This window comes from Cololabis saira, chromosome 22 (assembly GCF_033807715.1).
Source record: "Cololabis saira isolate AMF1-May2022 chromosome 22, fColSai1.1, whole genome shotgun sequence".
NCBI lineage: Eukaryota > Metazoa > Chordata > Actinopteri > Beloniformes > Belonidae > Cololabis > Cololabis saira.
In genome coordinates, this window is record NC_084608.1 from 12,550,950 (window position 1) to 12,566,788 (window position 15,839).

The 15,839-nt window shown below is 41.4% G+C and overlaps 1 protein-coding gene across 6 annotated transcripts in view; it reads left to right on the forward strand.

The window, feature by feature from the left end:
- phldb2b (pleckstrin homology-like domain, family B, member 2b) overlaps positions 1 to 15,839 on the forward strand; it is a 45,249-nt gene that overhangs the window by 16,115 nt on the left and 13,295 nt on the right. For 4 of the 6 annotated variants that reach the window (XM_061713955.1, XM_061713958.1, XM_061713959.1 and 1 more), the window contains 7 exons: positions 3,101 to 3,220; positions 5,209 to 5,393; positions 6,295 to 7,506; positions 11,793 to 12,176; positions 12,878 to 13,042; positions 13,238 to 13,375; positions 14,553 to 14,681. In XM_061713955.1, the coding sequence (XP_061569939.1) occupies positions 3,101 to 3,220; positions 5,209 to 5,393; positions 6,295 to 7,506; positions 11,793 to 12,176; positions 12,878 to 13,042; positions 13,238 to 13,375; positions 14,553 to 14,681 (2,333 nt within the window). The remainder of the gene's footprint in view (positions 1 to 3,100; positions 3,221 to 5,208; positions 5,394 to 6,294; positions 7,507 to 11,792; positions 12,177 to 12,877; positions 13,043 to 13,237; positions 13,376 to 14,552; positions 14,682 to 15,839) is intronic. The other 2 variants (XM_061713956.1, XM_061713957.1) reach the window with 2 other exon arrangements.

Sequence of the window (15,839 nt, forward strand, 5' to 3'; positions counted from 1 at the left end):
ACCTGACACCTGAAAGCAAACCCTGCCTCATTGTCCTGGATATCATTCTTTTCACAGGTCTTCCTGCTCCCCTTAGCACATCTGCTCTATTTTAGCACAGGTATTCAATTATAAAACTGATGGAAAGGAAACCCAAGCGTTTAGATCACACTATCTGAGCTTTTCTTCCTTTTCTTTTTGCTTCCGTATCATAAAGAAAAGTGTTGATGATGTGTGAATGAGATTTGCGATAGAGCGGAGAGGTGGTAGATCCTGAGCACGTTCAGTGACTGAACTAATCAGCGTCATCCCCTCTGAGAAAGACCAGTCTGCTTGTTTTTCATGAAATAGCTTTTGAACCTTCGTGCCCCCAGAGAGGGTTCATTTGTGGTTTTGAGGTCAATTTACCCTCCCGCTGGGACCTGTGTTTGTATGCATTATTTAATGAATGAATAAATCCCGTTTTATCTTCAGTCTCTGTCCCATTCAGATTTAAGGGATCACAACACCGTCCTGACCACAACGGCCTTTTCATTTGGATGAAAAGTGGGAATCATTTTTCACGATTGCACTTTGAAGTGAGCGTGATTACTTTACATGTCAAACATGGGGAGCAAACGGGCAACTTAAGCCTTATTCGGGCACATGTCGAACACGGGGTCTCTGCAATTGGTTTATTTTTCATCCTAGCCTAATGGTCTCAGTTTGGCAATTCCTCCTCTTCTGTTAACCAACTAGGGGAACAGTTTCCCCTCCCATAACATTGTGGTAAGTGTGGATCTACATGGGAACAGAAATTGGCTCCAGACATCATACAGCCCCTACATCTGTGTCCTCAAAGACTCTGAGGTCTGGCTTTGTAGATAGCAAACTTTAAATTAGCCCATAACTGTATATACAGACTAATTTCAAGGTTGTTTTTTTTCTTTATGTTGGAGGGGGGTCTTTTCATGCGGTGTGCATATTTAAAAGTGCCTGCTCTGACATGGGAAGCAAACTCAATTTGGTTGTAAACAAGTAAGCACGTGAAGGAAATTAAATGTGTTTTGTAGTGCTTCAGCGTGTGTTTAGGGGGTTGCGTTTGTTTAAATTCATTTAGGACGTCAAGCTTGAGTTCAGATGGTGTGTGAGCAGTTAACATTTTTGAATGTGAATGGATTTTGAGATGGATTGTAGCGGTGCAGATTAGGGAGGTGTTAGTTTTAGTGTGTGCGTTCGAATGTAAAAAGCTGATCCTGAGTGTCTTTTTCTGTATCACAGTGACAAACATCCTGTCATAAATTCATGCAAAAGATACCACAGGAGGATCCGCTATTGTTTGTTTGGCCAGTGCGTTGGGAGGAAATTAAAAAGAAACAAAAAAAAACACTGAACAAATTAAGGTATCACAGCTTGCTCTCCACTTTGGAAGTGGCACATGGCGAGGTTATTGAGGGTTGGAAATTAGATTTTCCCAAGAGTTAACTGCCGGCTGATTGTGTGTTTGCTGTCCTGTTAAATACTGAGAGGAACTGTTATTCATTAGACAAACACTGACGAGACGTGCAACCAAACACACACAGACAGAGCATGCAAAACAACCTAAAGACTTTTATCACTCACGTCTGGCAAAGAGAAGCACATATTATTAAATCTTACTCATACTCGCTGACAGGAGGAGAGTTGTGAGTGTTTTGTTCACATAGACACATCTTTTGAACTTCCAGTCTCGTTGCCACTTCCTCTCAGTTTGAGCTTAAATCTGCACATTTCTGTTTACACAAGTATGGATTTTAAAAGTTCACAGTCCAGCTGTGTAGACTAAACACGTCCCATCTGTTTTCACGTGTGTGTGGTGTTCGCTCTACCTCAACACTGCAATCAGCTCTTTCCCCCGTGCTGAGAGTCGCAGCTTTGAAGGCACGAAAAAAAAAAAAAAAAAGATCTGCTGTTGAGGCACTCTGAGGTAGTCTTTTTTGTCTTTAAACTGTAACCTTAAATTAGGCTAATAGCGCCTCATGTTTCTTTTCAGATGGACATGGGGTTGTGAGAGCGATAGGAAGGAGGGAAAGTGGGTATGAGGGAAAGTAAAAGAAGGAAAACCGTTTTTTTTGTTTTTCTATTGAGCCTTTTTCCATTCACTCTCGTGTTATCCTCCTCCCCTCCCCTGCGTCAGTCGCTGTGTCTGGCTTCAAGTCCAAGGAATCTGATGTAACTGTAACAGGGCTCACAAGGAGGAGCTTTTGCAGCCTTTTAGACACATGTTGAACTTTTGAAGGTTTTACGGTGAGGCTTACCTAAACCTTGTGTTCTCAGAAAAAGTGGTTTAAAGAGAGAGTGGAAAAAAGGGATGCATGCTGGTGTGAGGAAACAGACAGTTTGTTTGTAACTTTCTTTCCTCTTTTTGTTCTTACATTATGATTTTTTTTTTACGATTTTTTTTTTTTTTTTTTTTTTTTTTTTTTTTTTTATTATGTAGCTACTTTGCACAAGACCTGTCAGCATCGCTGCCCCGTCTGAAGTATTTGGACAGCTGTGGCCGGCTCTGCGTATTACAGAGGTTGCGACCCTGACATCTTGTTTAATACCTGGCCCTCTCAGCGTAATTGATGGCCAGAGAAAACACAGCGGCCTGGAAGGGCTAGCCACGCAAAAGCTGTGTGAGAGTGCGTCCGGCTGTGAATAAATATTTAAGGCTCACACTAACACCAAACAGTAATAAATGTCTTCATCCACTGTTGACGTATGTAGTATATATGCATGGATTCACATAAGTATATGCACTGGGTATGTTAAAGGCGTTTGATCGCACAGGTCTCACAGCTCATTACATTTCTTTGCTTTTTTTTCAGTGAGTCTTTGGCTTTTGACTTAAAGCTAAATTTGCTCAGGCTTTTGCATATACTAGAATTAAATAACTTTGAGATGAAGGTCCCATTAGACCACAACAGGAGGAATGAGCACCTGTGTTGAAGCCCAATGTGTAAATATGATATTTCTCTATTTGAGAAAGGAAAAAGGTTCCACCAATTGTGCAGAATGAACAGGATCAGCTGAACTTTTAATGATGTGATAATTGCCGCACTGCTTTTACTAGATTTGTATCTTAATTCATCCCTGATATTTTCTGTTTTCCTTCCAGGATATTCACTTTGTCTGGGTAAATCTTATTTTTTCCGATTCAACCACCCTGAAGAGGCCAGCAGGATGAAGAGCATGCTCCCTCAGAAGAGTCCAGTGTCGGCTTTAGCCTACAATACAGGTATTTACACGGGGGATTGGTGGTGGATTGGTGAAGCGTTTTCCCTGAATTGGAATCACACTGGATCTCTGGTCTTTATCTCTTTGCTCCTCTGACTTTATTTTGCTGCTTCTCATTCTCCTCATCACCCATGTCCATTTTCATCCCAGCTTAGGTTTCACCTTCCCATTTACACATCTTTTGTCTAAACGTGGTATGAGAGTGGCATGGTTCTGTCCTTCCACTCAAGCTGCACATTAGTCTTAAATGTTCAGCTGATCTTGATTTTGATCATGTTTTGGGATCTGATGTTTTTGGAATGTGGTTATTCTGGATCTATATCTCCCTGTATCCTGGTTTCTATCTGAAAGCTCCAGATAGCTCCCCCAGTTCTCCTCAAAACAAAGATTAAAAGCCTTAGCGTGCTCTCTGACTGCAGAACAAGATGTGCATCAGTGCAACACATTGCAAGCATATCCCAAAAATCATATTGTGCACAGATTACTTTTATGCATTTTGAATACATCCAACAATACATTCATGCTACAACTTAAAATTCAAAACATATTGGAATGTTTTTGTCATATGGTAGCCCTCTGTTGCCGTGGTGATACAGCTGGATTCTGGTGTCTTCTCACTCAGTGATTGATCGGGGTTCGAACAAGGTGTGTGTACTTTGAGCTTGTGCGCCGTATCCAGTTGAATTCTTGCTCTTTGAATCCTAGACGCGAGGAATGTTGTCCTCTCCCCCTCACGTTCACAAACATTAACGAAACTGTTCCCGCGCGCAGCTGATGCCTTTACCTTTCCCGACTGTAAAGAGTCTCACACATGCAGCTAAACGAAAAAAACTCCCACACGAAGCAAGGATATCTGGGCACAGTGGAGAATGATTGCAACAGAAGAGAGTTGATGCACACCAGGCCTGGAGAGCAACTCTGCCCATGTATGGACTCAAAACACTGCGAGTGTTTCTGGAGCTTATGATGGGCAATTTTTTTCTGCCCTATTTCTCTCCACCATTGAAGGTTTGACATTTTCTCCCACAGCCACACATTTTTTTTCTTTTTTTTTTTTTTTTGTATTGCACTTTTTAATGTGTTTTAGTTTGTGTTACGAAATAACTCAGCTAAAGTGTAAACACACTTTGTACACTCTTGGAATTCGTAGACTTGCAACAAACACATTTGTATTCTCTTAGGTGGAACCACAGCTCTCAGCTGACGGAAATATGTTCTGTGTGCGTGCATGTGTGTGTGTGTGTGTGTGTGTGTGTGTGGCAGTTAAATGCTGGGTGGTCTAAGCGTGAACACTGTAATAGCTTCTTTTCCACATAAAGCCAGAGATTATTTAAAAACTTGGCAGCTCCCTCACATATATCTTAACTTAATATAATGGTTAGGTAATGTAATGGCTTTCACCTGCGTGTCTCGAAGAAAACGTCAATGAAAATTAAACACGAGCCTTAAATCAGACATTCTTCTATCGTGTTAGGTAAAATCTATTTTGGGTGATATTCAACAGTTAGATTTAGCAGGATGGGACCTATTTTAGATCTGGAGAGAGACCCGACTGCTGATACAGCTTTTAATAATGGCTTCAGGGAGCGTTGTGAGATGGGTGGGGGTTGTGAATATTTTGCAGCCTTTATCATTTACTAAATATCCTTTTCTATAATAATCATCTTAAGTCAAATGGTTTACTTTGGATCAACTGGTTGGTTGAGTGTGTATGTGTATGCGAGCTGACTCCTATTTTTGGGAATCATTAGCAGGTATGGATTGCTTTGGCTGCGTTTATTCTGTCGCAGGCTCAATTATGAACGACCACAACTTAAGATGTACGTCCAAGCTCTTTTTCTCCGCTCCTTCTTTTCTTTATGACCACTGCCCCTCCCGCTTTTCCCTTTTTCTTTCTGTTCCCTTTCTTGGTTCGGCTCCAACTCCTCACACATCTGAAACTCTCTTTTGCGCGTTCATGATTGGTATTGGATTTCTTCCCCGTTGCAGATTATCTGAAGTTCAGCAGTGACTACAGTCATGCGGTGGTGGGGGGCACCGGCACCGCTAGAGGCATGCGATCGGCCTCTGAGCTCCGGGACCTGATGGATACTCTGCAACGCAAGAAAACTGCCCTGGAAAACAGCCTGAGAGCCAATGGGAGCGCCAACCCCTCCTACTTCAGCGTGACACAGGTCAGCCATCATTTAGTTCCACTTCAGGGTTTATTATCCTTCTACGGCATGCTCCCATAGGGATTGGGAAGTATTTGTGGTTAGTGTGAATGTCTATCTTGAGTGAAACAAAGAGGACCTTTTACTCATTACCTACAATAACCAACATGGCTAATCCGTGTTTTGGCTGTTGTCTTGGGCTCTTTTAAAGTGTTTAACAGGCAACACAATTTAGCTTATTCATTTGGTTTTCTTGGAACAGCATGCAGTATGTTATTAGCAGTACTCGAGTTGTAAAAAAAAAATCAGGGGGGATGGTGGATTTTATCATATGGGGACAGATAATTTGTGCTGATTACAAATAATATAATATATTACAAATAATAGCAGTGACCAAAACACCTGCAGAAATACTGCAGGAATGACATAGCAGCAGTTTTCTGAACTTATCAATATGCGTTTACAGGATAAGTCAAATTTAGTTTCTAGTTAAAATGTCTCATTTTAGTAAAACAAATCTTATTACACTTAAAACAAGACTCATCACTGGAAAAAACATTTTTTATGCTTGTAATGAGAAGATAAATATTGTCCCACTGGCAGATTTTTCTACTTATTTCAAGGGAAAATTTACTTGAAACAGGTGAAAATTGTCAAATAAGTTATTTTTCTGGTGTTATTTTTCTGGTGATGACTCTAAATGTTGAAATAGCAGTAATACCACATTCATTGATGAAATTACATAAGGGATGGAAAGGAGGGATGGCAGTTTTACAGGGGGGATGATTTTGACCGTTTTTATTTCAGGGGGGATGCCATCCCCCCTCATCCCCCCTCAACTCCAGTACTGGTTATTAGACAAAACAGTGAAACGCTGTTTTACTATTTCTTATTTTGTGATATTTCTTTTCTTTACCCTTAGTCTCCTCCCACCACACCCGTCTCTAGTCCTACCACGTCTTCATCGTCCTACCAGGACCAGGCAAGGCGTTACTACGGGTCTGATCGGCCCCCTATGTCTTTGAAAACCGGTCCCGGTCGACGATCCGATTCGTCGTCTTCTCTCGCCTCGCGCACTTCCATTGGCCGCAGTCAGGACAGCGGCGGCATCGGCGACAGCCGGCGACTGCACCACCAAGGTTCCTCTCCTCTGCTGTCCACGTGGAACGGTGGAGGTTCCTCCTCCTCCGTCGCTGGAAGCGATAGCTTCTTGCTCTCTGCTCCTCCCCCGTCCTCTTCATCTCGCGCTCCATCCGCGGGCGGAGCGGCCAGCATGCCTTCGAGTCCCCGTCTGGGCCGTCGCAGCTATGGGAACCAAGACCCGTCGCCCGCTAGTCGAACCAGGAAATACTCAGCTGGTTCCCTGAATAGCATGATGACAGGGGGGCATAGCCGCTCGCTGCCACGCCTTTGCCCCTCGCCATCTCCTCGTGGTGACAATGGAGCACTGACCTTGTCAACGCTTCCTCCAAGACGCTCTGATATTGCTGGCGGATATAAATTTAGCAACAGTCGGAATACCAGCCCTGAACTCAACCACAACTCCAGCAATTCCTGCCAGCAAGCCTCTTACAGGAACCAAATCCAGACCCCGAATCAGGGTGAAAGTGTTGTGTCCATCTCCCTCTCCACCCTTAAGAGTTCTTCCTCAACCACTCAGTCCATCTCCTCCCCCGTGACCCCTCCAGACGTGACGATCCCATCCAAACCCGGAGGCTCGTCTTCTCCCCGTGTCGCCAAAAAACTCAGCCTCACCTCCACCAGTTCTCTGGGCTCGGTCAGCTCCACCAGCTCCAGCCCCGCAGAAGGGGAACGTCTGGCCGGCCAAGGAGTCTCCTCGGGGAAAGAGATGTGTTCGGGAGAGAGGGAGAGGCGAGGAGGAGGTCTAGAACTCATCAGCGCCCCAGGTCTGGGGCTGGGGGAGAGGAGGGCTTCCTTTGGGAAGGGGGGGCTTGAACCTGGTATTGGTTTGGGGGAAAGGAAGATGTCCTTTGGGAAGGCTGGGGTGATGCCACCAGGAGGCTTTAGGGAAAGAAGGGGAAGCATCAGCTCACTGAGTGGCAAAGAGGAGCTAACAGATTACCATCTTCGCCAGAAAGAGGAGAGACTTCGTGAACAGGAGGTGGAACGGCTGGTGAGTGTCAATATAGTTGGAAATTCAAGTTTATGTGCTTTTAAAGGGCAATCATTATTTTTTTTTCACAATATCTTACAGCAGTGGTTCCCAAACTTTTTTTGCCAGGCCCCCCTTTTGTATGTAACAGAATTTCCGAGTCCCCCCCCCTGACCCCAACACAGACACACATCTTTTGCATTCAAATGCGACTGCAATTTATTTCATATATTGAACATATGTGCGAAAAAACTGTCCATCTCTGTAAAAATAGATTTTCAACCTGACCAGCTCCCAGAGATTGAAACAACAACAATACAAACAGGAGCCAAAATCTGAACATTTGCTCTAATTATTACACCTTTAATCGCCACATCTTTTCAGTGATGTGAGTGGGCTTGCTTCATGTGTGCAACACGTTTCTTTTTTTTCCTTTTTACTGTACAATACAGTATGCATTACTTTCAACATATTTTTTTTCCAAAAATAACCAGCTCCCTGAGGGGAAAAAAACCAGCAGCAACAGCTAAACAAATAATCAAAATTTCAACAATTGCTCTGCAAAAATGTCAGCTTTAATCCACACACCTTTTCAGTGAGTGGGGTGGGCTTGCTTCATGTTACAGATCCCCGCTATTTCCTGTCTCTCTCTCACTGCAAAGAAATAAAAAATCTTAAATGAATCTACCTTCCAACCTCGTTGCGCCCCCCCTGCAATAGCACCGCCCAGTTTGGGAACCACTGTCTTACAGTATTTGCCCACATCTATTTGATTGAAGGCAAATTATTTCTGAGATTTAGCTACATTTTCAGATGTCTGTAAGGGTAATAGTTTACCACTCTAAAGCTGAGTGTAAGCATCACCCGTCTCTGTATTAAGCAGAAGATAGTGATGATATTTTACACATTCTTAAGATGTGGGGTGAGAGTAGAGATGCATGCCTTCAGAATAGCAATCTCTTTGGTCTCTCACACATACACACATGCATGCAGTGAGGTTTACCACTCAACAGATGCTTCTGGCAGTCAGCCCATACTAACAGCACTATTCTTAACCTTCTACTTGGACTTGTGTTTGTGTATGTGTATATTTGGGGTGCTTGTTTGTGTCAGTCATCTGGAGGTCCGCCCAGCGTGGTTTTTACCGCCGAGGAGCCACAGAACACATCAGTCACACGAGGGTCAGAGAAACCAAGATTACAGAGTTACAGTGTAGCAGGTGGATAAACGCAGAAACATGCAGGACCCATGATGACCTTTACTATCATTCTATCTTTATATGTATTTCTTTGACCCTGCCAAATTCTCATACATGTTTCTTTGACTGTGAGAAATATTTTTTTTTAAGTTCATACAAATCTGAGATATAAAGAGACATATTTCAATTATTCTGCCCCTTTTTTATTTTTTTTTGTGCTAATTTCATTAGCTTTTTTGCTTTTTATTTACATAGTTTTAGTATTTCTCAATGATTTTCCATTGAATGACTGAGTAGTGGATTTGTGAAACTTGGTTACATTTTATAGAGAGCATGAAAAATGACAGACATTTTTATTATAAATGGAACTATTTCACAAATTGTAGCTGTATTTTTATGTTGTTGGTGAGTAAGTAAGTTCTTATTAGTGCCACTCTGCACTTCGATCAATATTTAGATGGAATATCTATTTAATGTCTGCAGTCCTGATATGTTCTGGAGCCATGATATAATAGGCATTAAAATTGGCCAATTAAACGGTCTGGGAGTTGCTGTATTTTCCAAATCATTTTAAGCACTGCCCAAAGTTCAAGCCGTTGAACGTCGTCTTAGCTTTGTCTGCCCCCTAGTGGTAAGTTTTGGAAACCCAAAATCTAAATCACAGGGACTAAAGGACGTCAGAGGGCTGAATTTCTGTATTTATGTCAACTAAACATTATTAGTTGCCATTTAAATCAGTGGTCCCCAACCCCCGGGCCGCACAGAAAGAAAAAATAATTTCTGTAGCCCCGATTGATGATGGTTGACTCTCAAACTGATGGTTCACAATGTTTTTATTCCTTGGATGTAAATAAACTGCAAACACACCTTAAGAGCTATAAAGGAATAAAATAAAATAGAGTTAGTCTTTCTCCATTCATATAAGTTTCATTTAACTTAAATACAGACCGACACAGCTGCTCACTTGGCTACCGTTAACCACAATACATGAGTAACCATGGCAACCAAACTCAAGCTGGACATAAATACGGCATAACATTTGCAAAGTAAACAAATCCTTATCAGCAGGTGCTTTTTGTGTCAGTTAGGCACCACTTTAGCTTTCCCGACACTAGTTTAGTCTTTCAGACACAGTTTGCTACTGCCGTTAAACTTTTACTATTAAAGTCCAAAATGCCTTTAATTTACAATGTCTCGGAGAGACGCCTTCAAAATAAAAGCACTAAATATTGGTCTCCTTAATATATAACAAATAAAATAAAGGCCTGCCTTTAAATAACATTAATGAGACATAAAAACACATTTATAGAAATACTCATATTAAAGGTAATTTACAATTTCCAATATTTTATTTTATTTATTATTATTATTATTATTATAATATTATAGAGAAAATACCACCGTTTTTAATGCCGATCTTGTCATTTTATTTAGTTTTTATCAATAACATCTTTAGATTGGGCCGTGAAAATATTGTCAGACATTAAACCGGTCCGCGGTGCAGAAAAGGTTGGGGACCACTGATTTAAAGGGTTTAAGTACTTTTTTATTTCAGCATTACAGTCTTTTTCTCCACTGTGCGTCAACCTAAAATAAAATCAGCTCACATTTCTCTTCCTGTTTTCTCTATTTCTGCTTCTGCTTTAGCTTTCTCTTCGCTGATTTTCCATCTTTTGATTTCTTGATCTCTTTTTTGGGGGGGAAATGACGGTGCCTATTCTTTCACGGGTTCCCTCTGTCCACGTCTCGGTCTCAAGTTAACAGCTGATCTTGTTGGAGCCCCGCAGAGGCTTGTGTCCATTAAAACAGAACAAGGTGACAAACTGACACAGGCTTGTTTTATATCGGCTCAGTGGTTCACATTACACATTATAAACGGGCTGTGTGTGTTTGTGTGCTTTCACACTTGTATAAGAATATTGCCATTTTTATTGTGCCTAATGATTCATTTAATCTAATGCATAACATTCTTTTTAAATATTTAATTTCTATAAACAATGAGTTTGAGTTTGAGTTTGTTTATTTCGATAAGCAAAAAAATAAAAAAGTCCTTCCAACAAAACAAAAAAAGGGTACACAGGTCTGACCGAAAGGGTTAGGGCTGAAGCTTAGCTAACAAGCTTATAGATGCCCTAACCTTTATACCATCAAATCATATATAGCATGCTTATATACAATACGCGCACATACACATTGATACATCATCATGCCTCTAAACCCATATACAGTGCACATACTCATATACACGTAGATTTTCACACGTACACACACATACCTATACCTATAAATACACAGCCAATACCAAACATAATACCAGAGATTCAGTTCAATTTCCCCCAAAATTATGATTATATACCACCATGTCTATAAATATCCAGAGTATGGTTTTTAAATTATTTTTTGAATTGCACAATATTTTTACTTTAGTTAAATAATAAACAATAGGAAGTCTGTGAAGTTTGCAGTCTCGTGTCTTTATAACCTAGAATAAGACCATATGATGACATTCATGATGCAACTTCCTTCCTAGAGCACAATTCCCTGGAAAGTGTCTTGTTGCCTTGGCGATGTCACAAACAGAGGCATTACTGTGTTTGAGTCATGACTTGTTCTTAACACATACATTTCAATGTAGTTGACAGCTGTCTCATTAGCTCTCTCTCTCTCTCATATCCTGTCATTCACGTACACATAAGTATGTCCTTTTCCCCCTCCCTCTGTCTGTTTCTAATATTACTTGTTGTGTGGCTCATATACCTCTCACTCCATAGATGTTACAGTGAGGTTCCTTTTGACTCTCCTCAGCTCCCGTAACTCCCCACATATAGCTGCGCTCGGACATCCACAACTCTGGGAGGGGGACTCTGGCTGTGGCGGTTCGCAGTGACGGGAAATATTGTTCCCAAAATACTAAAGTTATATATTTAGCCGTAGGTTTTTAAAGATATACAGGAAGGGATGATACTTGGTAAAAAGTAAATAATCTTTTTAGGAGGTTTCACCTGCAGTTAGTCGCTTCTACGATGCTTCCACAGGTAATGCTATTAGTTTAACCCCACTTTTTTGCACTAATAACTCATCCATGTTTATATCTTTGTGCTCATCGCAGGAGAGGCAGCGGCTAGAAACCATCTTGTCTCTTTGCTCCGAGCTCGGCCGGTCTGAAAGGGACGGAGGTGGACCCCCTCCAAGTTCTACTTCAGCTGTTGCAGACCTTCAGAAGATCAACCAGGAACTGGAGAAGCTCCAAGTGAACGATGACGACGACGACGACGACGATGACACGCCATCAGTGTTTTCGGACTCCTCGGTTCTCAATGGAACAGCAGGCAATGGTCACATGACCCCTCATCGATCAGAGAACGGTTTCTACGATGAGGATCTGCAGGTACGACGGCGGCGCACCAGCGGACACAGCAGGGCCGAGTCTCCTGCTGTCAGTGTGCGAAGCTACGCCCCATCACCCTCTCCACGTGCACAGATGACCAGTGAGGTATGACACGCCAACAACTGTTTGGGTTCTTTTTAGAAAACTTTCTGCAATTATGCATGCACAGATAGGCTTGTAGTTATATAGTTATGGTCAATTAAGTGTTAAAGATCCATTAGTTCTATTTATGCGGAGAGAATGGAAAAAATAAGCATTTGTGAACCAGCTTCATGTGGACTCAAATAGACTTTATCATGCTTTGGTTCAGCAGCTTTGTGGGTGACCTAATTTCAGTCAGTCTTCGTATTACTCTCCTACATTGAATACTTTAGTTGACCAGTGTGTCATCATCTACCGCATGAAAGAGTGAAACAAGTGCAGCACCTTGTGCTTCATCACAGAGGACTAATGTGGGGGGGTGTATACGCTTCTTTTGGAAAATGCAAGCGCAATGCATGGAAAGTATTGATAGCCTCCACATGCACAGATGGGGGATATTTACAGCTCATTTATTAGATCAGAGTAGGCCATGTGTTACCATTTACAGTTGACAGCTGGTGCTTGTGTTTGTGTGCTTGTGCCTACACATGTTTGTTACAGATTTTCATCTTTTTACATATCCAGCAACCTAAAAGTAAAGGTTCAGGATGTGAAGGATTCCCGTATTTGAATTTTTAACGTCTACTGATAATTAGCATGATTTTCCCCTTAAACTTGATCTTTTTGGTGATTAATTAATGATTTATAATGCTGATTTTTGTCAGCAGGGTCTAGATGATGCATCCCAAAGCAGAGGACAGCACTCGATGCCTTCAGAGGAGGACGTGAGACGTGTAGAGGAGGAGAGGATCCAGGCGCTGAACAACATGGAGGAGCTGGAGCAGAAAATCAAAGAGCTGGACAACCAAATGGAGGAATCTGCCCGAGAGGTAAAGAGGGAGGACCAGATGCTTGGCAATGTCCATCCTTACCATTCAAATAGGTTTATTCATATTTAAGAGTCTTTTTGTTTTGGAGAAAAAGTCCAACTTTCCCTGTAGGTAAAATCTAAATATTAATTTAACTCACATTTTATTGAAACATGAATAAATGAATAGATCCATGAAGTTGCTCGTTTCTTAAAGGTGGAAGTGGAGCAAGCGCTGGTCGAAGCTGAGCAAGAATCAGAGGTAGCTGCTCTGCAGCGGGAAAAAGATGCTTTGGAAGCACTTCACAACAAGCTGGAGGACCTGGAGAACAAGTCCAAACAGGAAAAAGAAAAGGTATTCAATCAACAATTTTTATCTGTAATAAGAGACTGATTAAAGATTTTCACACAGACTAATGTCTCTGATGATACATCATCTGCAAATCATTGGAAGTTCTCTGTCAGCAAGTGATATAAGCAATCAATCAAAGATTAGAAACTTAAGTAATGGAAACACTTTTTATGGGTGTTTCAAAGCCAACCTTTGAGCATGCAGCTTTTACCAGAATTTTATAAATGGCAGATGTTATTGAAAATATGAATGCAGGCCAGAGGCTCTCATACATTCAGGGGTCATGTGACTTGGCAGAAGGTGTTAATCCTTCTCATGCTCTCTCTGGTCCAAATATATATCTGCTAATACTGTCCAGGGTGCACCGGCCGCCAAGTATTCCTATCTGACACACCGTGCTCCAAGACAAGCACAGATGTATGCACACAAGCGTGTTCCATGTTTATACTATAATACGGTCAAACGGATGAAGTGGGAAGTGTAAGGAATTTATTGTGAGTGTGTGTGTGTGTGTAACACACACATAGCTATACTGTACTTTGGTTTGACTCTCAGACATTTCCCTTTGTTGGACTGCGTCCTGGCCCGAGTCTGACTTTTCCATGCAGCCACAGCGAGCAGATAATGCTGATGATAAAACCCCCATTATGGTACTAAAAGAGAAAGGGAAAGACAGACGAGCGGATGAGATAAGTGTTACGCTGAGCGTTCAAAACTGCATTTCAGCAGTTGAGTGCTTGCACAGATTTTGGGTGCCTGTGTATGTTGTGGTGTTGATAGGATGGACCATTAATGGGATAGTTAATCCTTCCATATTCCCCCCTCCTCCTCCATTCCCACCCATTCCTTCCGTCATTTCCATTCAAACAAACTGAAAAAGACAGGTTCCAACATTTAATGCACAGTCTATACCATCTCCATACTCCACCTCCTCAATTCCTGTAACCAGTTTTCCATTGCTCTGCCAGATTTGTTTATTTTCCTGCAGCCTTCCTTCCCCTCCCTCAAGGCTAGCCTTACTGACCTGATCGCCATAGCAACTAACTGTGACTCCTAACTCCTCACTAACTCAGCCATCCTCTCTCTGTCCCGTGTGCGTGCGTGATTGTCTATCCATTTATACGTACACATAAACAAATGTGTACATGGGAACGTGTGTATGTACATGTTTGTGTGTCAGGCGTGTGAGTTGCTGCAGGCAGAAAGGGACAGGGTAGAGAGGTTGGCTCAGATTGTGTGTGAGCAGCGCTCCCAGCTGGACAGCTGCCCTGAAGCCACCAAGGAGCCCCTGCAGGAGCAGCTAGCCAGGGTCAGTACACACACACACACACACACACACACACACACACACACACACACACACACACACACACACACACACACACACACACACACACACACACACACACACACACACACACACACACACACACAGGCCTGTGTTGAAAAAATCGATTTCCCAATTCTAAATCATTTCTCATATTAATTCCTAAAAATCGATTCATATGTCTTTTTTTTTTTTTATTTATTTTTTTTTTTATTTATTTATATATATATATATATATATTTTTTTTTTAAATATGTTTAAAGGTATGAAAACATTAAGTGTTATAATTGCATAAATTGTCTATATTTCATTACTTTATATACTGTCTTGGGGGTTACATTTGCAAAAAATGCTAAAAACCAAATGCTCAAAAATTAAAAACCAAAATAGACCGAAAATGGAACAATTAAAAACGGAATGTGGGAAAAAATCAAACCGATTTCATCCGTCTCTGTTTGTCCTGGATCTGTTTGATAATTCTGACCCACATGATGTTTCTGAAAGCAGTTCTATCAGCATTCTGGGAGCTGATTAATCCTTACAGCATCATTAGCTGCCAATACTTGCTGTTTAATCTCAATATTATACTAGTAGTAATATTTTGCATAACTACAGTCATATAATTCATGCAACAGCTCAAAAAACAGTTTTAATAACACTAACCCAAATCAATATCGGAATCGGATCAAATCAAATCTTGATAATCGATTCTGAATCTTAAGAATCGGAATCGAATCGATTCTTGACATTTGAATCGATCCCCAGCCCTACACACACACACACACACACACACACACACACTGATTGGGAAATGTATAATTTCTTGTTTAAGCCCAAAAAACAGGAAAACTTGAAAAACATGCAGGAAAATATTCAACATAACTAGGAAATGTAACACAGTTGCAAAAGAAATTGCAAATGTGCAACTGCCAAGGCAAGAAGCGCTCATGTGGAAAGATGTCTTGATGATTGCATACTTGAACTCACATGTGAAAATGCACAGTATTTACCTAACTAACATTCCCTCCAACCTTCCCCCTGGCAACCTTCAGTCTTCACCTTATTTTCATACTCTGCCTCCTCGTTGCCTAACTTGTTGTTCTTTTCTGTGTTTACACGGTATTTTGTTTATCAGAGGTA